The sequence below is a fragment of the Tupaia chinensis genome, unplaced genomic scaffold (assembly GCF_000334495.1).
Source record: "Tupaia chinensis unplaced genomic scaffold, TupChi_1.0 Scaffold144392_1, whole genome shotgun sequence".
NCBI lineage: Eukaryota > Metazoa > Chordata > Mammalia > Scandentia > Tupaiidae > Tupaia > Tupaia belangeri.
In genome coordinates, this window is record NW_006204252.1 from 94,728 (window position 1) to 104,635 (window position 9,908).

The 9,908-nt window shown below is 46.0% G+C and overlaps 1 protein-coding gene and 1 long non-coding RNA gene across 2 annotated transcripts in view; one reads left to right on the forward strand and one right to left on the reverse strand.

Moving 5' to 3' along the window:
* Positions 1-1,268, reverse strand: part of LOC102468603 (stabilizer of axonemal microtubules 1-like) — an 88,864-nt gene extending 87,596 nt beyond the window's left edge. The window contains exon 1 of the mRNA XM_014583635.2: positions 961-1,268. Coding sequence (XP_014439121.1) covers positions 961-1,004 — 44 coding nt within the window. The 5' untranslated portion in view covers positions 1,005-1,268. The remainder of the gene's footprint in view (positions 1-960) is intronic.
* Positions 1,269-1,451: 183 nt separating this feature from the next.
* LOC102468886 (uncharacterized) lies at positions 1,452-7,141 on the forward strand. The gene is made up of 3 exons (XR_337157.1): positions 1,452-1,523; positions 3,451-3,513; positions 6,777-7,141. It is a non-coding gene; the product is annotated as an uncharacterized LOC102468886 (long non-coding RNA).
* Positions 7,142-9,908: the final 2,767 nt, after the last annotated feature.

Here is a 9,908-nt window from a genome sequence, read left to right on the forward strand (position 1 = left end):
TACAAAAACCTCTCAAAAAAAAAAAAAAGAAGAACAATCCACGAACCAGGAGTCACGCATATTATTATTTCACTTAATTCTAACAACAGTTCTCTGAGGCAGGTACTGTTGACAGGGATGATGAAACTATGACCTGGAGAAATTCAATGACTTCCCAGGATCCTACAACCAGTGACTCCAAGAGAGCTGCGCCGAGCACACCCCGACCTGGTACTACCCCAGGCCAGCAGTTCCCCAGCTGTCGGGGGAAGGTCAGAGGAGCATCTCAGAGGCTGAGATACAGCAGACTAGTCAACTTCTGAACTGCGACTGTGGCCTACCACTTCCCCCAGAAAGGCCTGCCTTTAGGTGCTTCACCCAGGCATCCGACTTGAGGGAGAGAGATCTGCCAGAGTGATTTCCTGTCATCATTTGTGTTCAACTCCATACAGTGTGAAACAAGGTTTACAGAAATACCTTATACTTCTCTGACAAAGTAATCATTTCTCTGAGTGAAAAAGTCAGGTATATTAAAGGAATTCTCTTCCCCATCTCATCTCTGTTCTAAAAAAGTGCAAGAAAAGAAGCAAGATGGCGCCCCCGGGCCAGGTGTTTCCTATGTCAGCTCCCTCCCAGCCAGGTGTTTTCTGCTGTCACACTTTCCAGCTGCAGGGAAGGCAGCACTAATCCTGCAGGCCTGTGCCCATTTTCAACCTCGGTGCAGCTCTCAAGTGCAGGAACACAGAAAAACATCCCAATACAGTCACGTTCACCCTGTCTGATTTACCACGGGTGCATTAAACGCTGGCTGACAACACCGCAGCCTAACAAGAGTGACAAGTGGGTGAATCCATGTGACGCTGCCAGAGGGGGCTTCAGCCTCATTTTGGGGGCCAGGGCCTCGCTTGCTGGAGTCTGAAATTTCAGGCTTCCACAGCCTTGGCCAGAGTAGTCACCTTACCCGGAGCGTAGCCACCTTACCCGCAGGAGCACAGGTCGCAGATGCACTTCTTCACAGGGGCCATCCTGAGACCCAACGTCCCTCAGAGCAAGCCCAGCTGCAGCTGCCTGTGGGCTCCAACCTTCCAGCGAAGGTGAGCCAAGTCTCGAGGGCTTTTAACAAATGTTCTGAATATTTACTCGGGGGGAAAAAACAACAACAACTTTAAAATGGCCCTTCTGCAAAGTCCTGACGTGTTTCCTTCCCAAAGCAGGCCTGCGTCAAGGAGCTGCACGGGGCATGGACTGGGCGCCGCCCGCCCGGTGACCTCCCTGTGCAGGCCGCCGCCCCGCCTCTGCAGCCCAAACCCACGCTACCTGGTGCGGGCAGGCCTGGCCCTGGACTGGAAGACAGGGGCCTCTTTGACGTCACCAAGGCTAGGAGGGGCGTGCCTGAGGGTGGCAATGACATGACAAGAGCCGATTGTGAGGTTGGAAAGCTTTGGCGTCTCACCTGGCAGGCCCAGTTTAGGGGCATCTGTCTGAGCTGGGGGAAAACACAAAGTTAGAAGACTTCTTGATGGACAGCTTTGGGAACCTCCTGGGTATGTGAGGCCCCAACGCCAGTCATACCTGCAAAAAGGCCGGAAATTTCACCGCCATTGTGTTGCGCAGCCTTTTCTATGTCTAAGATATGGCGCCCCTTCCTACGGAAAAGCGTTCCTTGGTTTCCGGGAGGCTAGCCTTGAAAACCATTTTCTGGTCTTTCTCCAGGTGTCTGTTAAGAATTGCTCTTACCCAGGACCTGCAGACGGTGTAATGGTTACGTTGTTGGACTGCCAGGGTGATTGGCTGGAGTCCCAAAACCAGAGCTTAAAACTCATCCTGGGCACATGTGCTTGCAAGTTCAAAATCCCAGAGGAGAATGGAGAAGAGATTTCGGTGTGGCCATTCCCCCTGGGGGGTGATTTCCCGCTTTCTATCTTTCCACCTCTCCAGCAAGCGCCCTACAGCAAATAAAAAACTCTCAGAAATTAAAAAAAAAAAATTGCTCTTACCCTTTGACCTGAACACCTGAAAACTAAGCCATTTAAGAGCCTAGTCACAGGGTTGCTCAGTCGCTTCTCCGGGTGCTGGTAATGATGCCTTGATGCAATGGTTCTGAAATTTGAGTGGCTATCAGAGCCACCTGGCTTGATGAAAACCAGATTGCCAGCCCTGACCTCAACCCCAACCCAGAGATTCAGTTGATCTGGAGGAGAACTGAAAAGCTGTCTTTTTTTTTAAGAGTTATTTATTTATTATTATTTTTCAATTTTGACCAGAGAGAAACAGAGAGAGAGAGAGCAAGCTGCCAGGTCCGGGATTTGAACTGTGGTCAGCCATGTGGGAGTCCAGCCTCCTTAACCACCATGCCACCTACCAGCCCCAAAAGTTGCATTTTTTACAAGTTCTCCAGTAATGTGGATTCTATTGGGCCAGAGACCACACTTTTAACAACCATGGCTTTAGAGATTTCTTTGCTCTAACAAGCTTTCCTTCAGCTTACCTGGGCCTGAGAACCATGACAGATCCCTTCCCAGAAGCCTCCTGCATCAAACTCTCTAGTCTAGGAATCTAGTTTTCAAAAGAAACCAAGTGTTAAGCCAGCCCATTTCCTCGTGGTTAGGGGAGCTGGATCACACATGGCCTACTGAGGTTTGAATCCCAGCCCCGGAGGCTTAACAAAGCATGCTGGGCTCTTATGTGTGCCTCAAATCTTGATAGAACAGAGAACTGGAGAAGGGATTGTGGTGTGACCATGCCCCCTTGGGGGGGGTCCAATTTCCTCCCCACTCCAACTCCCTACCCCTTATCTTGTGGTAGGCAGTTAGTTAGTCGTGAGTGGGCAGCCCTAAGAGAAAAGTGAAAGGCTCATCTAGCTCCGAGTGCCAGGAGGGCGAGGCAATTTGCCATCTTCTTTCCTTGGGGACTGAGGGAAGCACACAGCGATGATTAGTAGATATTTCTCTTGCCAAAAAGACCTAAGCAAGCACTTCAGTCAGTGCCCTAATTCGCATTAGGGCGATGGACTCATTGGGCAGTCTAATTGGGGCAACCTGGCTCGCATTGGGCACCACGCACAATTAGGTGATCAAGTTCCTCATTCTTTACCTGTGAGGGAGGTGCGCAGGTGCAGGAAAGAACATGTGGATCCAAATTTAAAGAACATAGGCAGCATAATGGCCCTCCCACTAATGAATATTCATGACCTCTAGTAATAAAATGAGGGTTAACTAGTTTCAAGCACGGTTGCCCCCTGGCAATCTGCCCACCCAAGAGCCTTTTTGGGTGTACTTTCTTTCTTTCCTTTCTTCCCTATTAAATCTCCCTTTCTCCCAGCTTCATTCATGGTTGCGGTTTCACTTTACGCCTAGGGACAAGTCTCTAATTTTAGTGATCTGCACCCAAAGAGCCAAGGACTTCACAACGCAGCTCGACACTGTCCCATCCATTCACATAATGGTGCCGTGACTCGGGTTGTACTTTCAGGTGCTTTCCAGACCGGTCTCTCCCCGCTGCAACCACCGAGTCTTCCCCTGAAACATCAGAGAGGTCTGTGAGTATAAACCATGCCACGCTTCGCCGGGCTCTCTGCAGTCTCCAGCTCTAACTTCTGGCCACTTTTTCTTCTGGGTTTTGGATTTCTGGAGCCCTGGGCACTCTATCTTCTTTCTTGCCTTTTATTTTTCCAGATTTACAATTTTGGGGTATAAAGTTTGCTAACAAGAGCTTTCCCGAAAATTTTTTTTCCTTGCCATTAATCCACTTTTTTTTTGTACATGGCATTTGCCTCTTTAGGTGCTTTTTCATACTAGTGAGCACGAGGAAGAGGTTTTGACCACTGACGAGTCTCACGTGACACTGGAAATGGGTCCGGGGAAGAGGTTTTAACTTCTCCTTTCAGACTTTCTAGGTAGAAAACTGGGAATGCTCAGAGAAACCCTCTTGGAAATGGTCCCAGGCTTCGGACGGGGTAATTAGAGGCTCACAGGCCCTCAGATAGGTGCACTAACTCCGGGGGTATGGAGGAGAGACGTCTCCCTACATTCTCTTCACTCCAGGCGGCTAGTGCAACCAGCTCCAGGTTTATTACCTGGACTGGTTCTGCAGGTACGCCTCGGGCCTTTCTAGGCATTGCTATAAATTATAATTCTTTGATTCCAAGAAACTCCCCACTGGGGTGTATCCTCTCTCACTAAGATCAGTTTGACTCTCAGTCTCTTAAGAGGAGGAAGCTCATTTTCCTTTGTAATACTGCATGGCCACAATACACGTTGCCAGAGGGAATAATTCAGCCAGTAAATGGGACCTTAGATTATCATTCCATCATCCAATTAGATAATCTATGTAGGAACCAGGGAAAGTGAACTGAGGTGCCATACATTCAGGCTTTTGTGGCCCTCAGATCTGACCCAAAGCTTTATCTGGGCTGTTTATCACCAGCAACTCCACCCATCAAAACTGTTCCCTCCTCACTTTTCCCAGAGACTGTAAAACAAGATTTAGAACCTGAGCCTAAAACTTTAACCTTAGCTTTTTAATCCACAGAAAGCTCCCCACTCCCCTCCAAAAAAAAAAAAACTGTCCTTAGGACCTAGCACCCCCCAGAAGAACTTCTGAAGGTGGTCTCTTCAGTCTTTTACAAACGAGACCTAGAGGAAGAGGACATGGTGAAGGCAAAGGAAAAGCGGAAGGAAAATGGGCAGGCTCAATTCATTGCTGCTTTGGTTGGGTAAAAGTCACCTCCTGGTCACCCTAGGAAATCCCTAGTGACCTGTGATCATTGTCAGAAGCCTGAAGACAAGAAGAACGGCTATCTACTAAAGCCTCCACAAAAGCCTTGCCCCACATGTGGCCGATCAGGTCACTGGGCCAGGGACTGCCCCGGGAGTTCTGGGACCCCCTGGGTCAGACCCTAAAGAGGACTTAATAGTGGCCCTCCAATGAGGACGCCCTCTGCTCCAGTTGGATCCCACCACAGTCTTCAACACCATGGGATCGGAGCCCAGGGTGACCTTGGACGTGGCAGGTAGGACCCATGCTTTTCTTATTGACACGGGAGCTGCCTACTCAGTACTTACTGCTTATGCTGGAGCCCCCTCCTCTGACTCTCGTTTCATTGTGAGAGTATCAGGTAAACTTGCTCACTGCCCTCTAACCCCAGCTCTTTGCTGTACTTGGGAGGACACAATTTTCTCCCATCAACTTCTAATTATACCTCCATGCCCTACTCTCCTTATGGGAAGGGATATCCTCAGTAAATTGGGTGCTCAATTGTTACTAAAACATAACATATTTGCCTTGTTGGGTCTATTATTAAACCCTGATTTTAAAGTATGTCAACAAACTGACCTCACTCAAAAAATCATCCAGAAGTCTGGGCATACCAGAAAGGGCAAAAACAGCTGTACCTGTTAAAATTAGGCTTACGGATCTTAATATCTCCCCACATAAAAAAAAAAAAAAATACCTGCTTATACCTAAGGCCATTCAAGGGCTTCAACCAATAATTATTAGACTCCTACAGGTTGGTGTTTTAACCCCCTGTGAGCCCCCCATTCTAGCAGTAAAGAAGGACTAGGTGATGTTCTCCAGTGGGCAAGACCTCGGAACTATAAATGAGGAAGCTATTCCCATTCCCCCAATGGTGCTAAACCCTTATCTATTCTGGGAGAGGTGCCCCCAAATTCTCATTGGTTTTCAGTTTTAAATCTTAAGAATGCTTTCTTTTGCATTCCAATAGATAAAAGATTCCCAATTCTTGTTTACTTTTGAGTAAAGAGAGAAGGGAGCACCTCAGCAATTAACATGGAGAACGCTCCTTCAAGGCTATCACGATGCCAAAGGCCCACGTGGTTGGTTTACAAATAGAGCTAAGCTTCCGTCTCCCCATGGCCCAACAATAAATCATTTTAAAGAATCTTCATGACTTTTGTCATTTTAGAAGGAATTCTTTTTTTTTTTTTTTTTTTTAGTTATTTTATTTAACTTTATTTACTTATTTTAATTTGACCAGAGAGGGACAGAGAGAGAAATAGAGAGGGAAAGTGAGAAAGCAAGCCACCAGGTTCGGGACTCAAACCATGGTCAGCCATGTGGGAGTCCAACACCCTTAACCACCATGCCACCTGCTGGCCCCCCAGAAGAAATTCTTTAATCAACCTCTGCAACTCTATATTTGTAGGCAAAAGCTTATCTAAGGTTATGAGGCAAATTGCCAAACATGAGTAGGAAAGGCCTTTCCTTCACACAGACAATAGTAATAGATGCAGAAACTAATGCCATCCAGCAATATATTACACTTTTTCAAATCCAAAAGGCTCTCCAGTCTCATGGAGACCAAGTCTTGCCAGCAGCTACCTCTCTAGGAGTTAACACTTTCCAAGTAAAAGTGGCAAACATTCCCACTTGGATCCACATTTCATGGATCAAGCTGGCTGCTGACCTGGGAACTGACCAGAATTCTCACACTTACACCTGTGAGTCTCTGGAAGACCTTCGATTTCTTTTCAAGAAGAATTCTTCCTCAGATAAGTAATATGAACCCAGCCTTCTTCCTCCTATATTTTTTCTTACTCAAGGATTTGTGACAACATTGCCTTTTTTTCAAGTTCGTCCTAATGTTTACTCTTGTTAATCGTACTGCTGTTTTAAATCTCTTGTTGCCACTTGCGTGTCCAGTTGCAATAATCATCTTAATTATAAGCTTTGGCCCTCCGTTGTTGCAGGCCCTTACTAAACTTACTGTCAACGAAATACAATCTATCTTTGTGTTACATTATCAGTGCCTAGTAACATTAGCCTTTTTCCTCTAGATGCAGCGATTACAGTCTTTGTTACAGTCTTCCGTAATGCATATGAGGACACCTCTAAAGTCTCTGCCTAATCTTGGGGCCAGCCTGACAGCAAGGACTGAGGCTCTGACTCCCCTCTCGTCAGCCCATTTGTCAGCTGGAAGAAGCTACAGAAGAAGAAACCTTCGGCCCATTTTCCCTGCATGATTTCAGGGTCTTAAGTCCTTGAGGGGGAAATGTGGTAGGCAGTTAGTCATGAGCGGGCAGCCCTAAGAGAAAAGCGAAAGGCTCATCCAGCCCCAGGTGCCAGGAGGTTGAGGCAATTTGCTATCTTCCTTGAGGCCTGAGAGAAGTACACAGGGATGATTCGTAGATATTTCTCTTATCAAAAAGACCTAAGCAAGCGTTTTGGTCAGTGCCCTAATTCCCATTAGGACGATGGACTCATTGGGCAGTCTAATTGGGGCAACCTGGCTCACATTGGGCACCACGCACAATTAGGTGATCAAGTTCCTCATTCTTTACCTGTGAGGGAGGTGTGCAGGTGCAAGAAGGAACATGTTTAAAGGAAGAATATAGGCAGCGTAAGGGGCCTCCCGCTAATGAATATTCATGACCTCTAGTAATAAAATGACAGTTGATCAGTGCTGAGTGTGGTTGCCACCTGGCAATCTGCCCACCCAACAGCCTTTTTGGGTGTACTTCCTTTCTTTCCTCTACTTTCTTTCCTATTAAATTTTCTTTTCTACCTACTTCATTCATGGCTGCAGTTTCATTTTGCGCCTAGGGACTGATCTAATTCTAGTGATCTGGACCCAAAGAACCATGAATTTCACAACGCAGCTCGACACTCTCCCATCCACTAACAATCTCTCTACTTGTCTCTAGCAAGTGTCTCTACTTATGCTTTGGCAATTAAAAAACAAATAAGAAACAATACCAATTCTACACATACTCCACTAGAAAATAGGGGTAGGGAGCGGGTCATGGTGACATAGTGGTAATACAACTAGACCAACAAGGCAAAGGTCTTGGGTTCACATTCCAGGACTTCCCTGAGCACACCAGAAACACACATGCTGTACATGATCCATCCCAATTGAGATGGGGTGGGGGGAACTGCAGCATAAAGACCTTGTGAGGGTGCCTGACTCTTTCATGGAAGAAATAAATTTTAAAAAGAAAGGAAAAAAAGGTGAGGAAATATTTCATGATTCATTCTATGAGGCCACAATTACTCTGATTCCAAAGCCATAAAGGCTTACATGGGGCCATCAGACAGCATAGTGTTTACGTCCCTGGACTCCCACATAGCCAACAGCCATTCAAGTCCTGGACCCAGTGACTTGAAAATTACACCAGACGCATGTGCATGCACAAGATCCCTGGAGAAGAGATTGTGGCAGAGCCATCCCCCTCTGAGGGAGGGATTTCTTACTTTCTCTGTCTCTCTCTCTCCTGTGAGTGCATGTACCCTAAGGCAAAATCTATTTAAAAAAAGTAAAAAGGTCACATGAAACTACAGGCTAATATCTCTCATGGATAACAGAAACAAACAAAAAAGAAAAGTAACATATAAAAAGGAGTATATACCATGACCACGAGGATTTTATCATAACACTACAAGCTAGTTTTTTTTTTTTTTTTTTTTTTGGAGAAGTTTTTACCAAAGGGGGAATGCGCTGGCCGACAGACAGAGAGATAGAAAGCGAGAAATCAGCAATCCCTTCTCCTCCATTCTCTCAGGATCTTGGACATGCACACACATGTGCCCACCGTGAGTTTTAAGCCACCAGGTCTGGGATTCAAATCGCAGTCGACTACATGGGAGTCCAGCGACACAGCCATTACGCTTACTGCTGGTCCCACAAGCTAGTTTTAACACTGTAAAATCAATTAATGTAATATACCATAACAACAGAATGAAGAACAAAAACCACTTGATCTTCTCAATAGATTGTAAAAAACCATTGACAAAATCCAACATTTATTCTTGATTTTAAAAACTCCTTGGGCCTGGGGTCAGCAGGTAGAATAGTGGTTATAGCACTGGACTCCTACATAGCCAACAGAGGTTCAAGCTTGAAAATCATGCCTGGTACATGTGCATGTGTGCCCAAATCCCAGGAGGAGAATGGAGAAGAGATATTGGCATGGCCGTGCCCCCTGGGAGATGATTTCTCACTTTCCCTCCCACTGTCTCTATCTCTCTTGGGCAATTACGTGTGCCCTGTGGCAAAAATATTTAAAAAATAAAAAAATCCTTGAGGCAGCAGGTGGCATGAAGGTTAAGGCACTTGGATCCCACATGGCCAACTGTGCAGTTTGAGTCCTGGACCAGGTGACTGAAAAACATGCTGGGTGCATGTGTGCATGCCCCAGAGGAGAATGGAGGAGAAGGCATGTCCATGCCCACTGGTGGGTAGTTTCTCACATTCCTTCTCTCTCATCTCTGTCACTCTCTGAAGAGCACACATGCCTTATGACAAAAACTAACAAAATATAAAATAAAAATTCTCAACAAATTAGAAAAAGAGAGGAATTTCCACAACCTGATAAATAACATCTACAAAAAACACTACAACTATCATCAAGCTTTAAATGTGAAAGGCTGAATAAGTCTTCTTCCTGATAAGAGGGACAAGAGAAAGTGTCTATTGTCACAACTTTTACTCAACATCCTACTGGAGGTTCTTACCAATGGAATAAAAAAAGTTAAAGGCATTCAGATTAGAAAGGAGGAAATAAAACTTTTATTCCCAAAGGACATGATCCTATATATAGACAATTCTTAGAAATCTGGGGCCAGCAGATGCCATAATGGTTATGTCGCTGGACTCCCACATAGTCAACCATAGTTCATGTCCCGGACTTGGGAGCTTAGAAGTCATGCCAGGCACTAGATAAGGGACTGATAATCAGAATACACAGGGAACTCAAGAAGCTTTCCTGGAAGAAAATGATTAACTCAATTTAAAAATGGGAAAACGAGGGAACCAGCAGTTAGCGTAATGGCTATGTCGCTGGACTCCCACGCAGTCGACCACAGTTAGCGTTCTGGACCCGGTGGCTTAAAACTCAAACCAGGCGCGTGTGCGTGCGTGCCCAAGATCCCGAGAGGAGAATGGAGGAGAAGGGATTGTGGCGTGACCA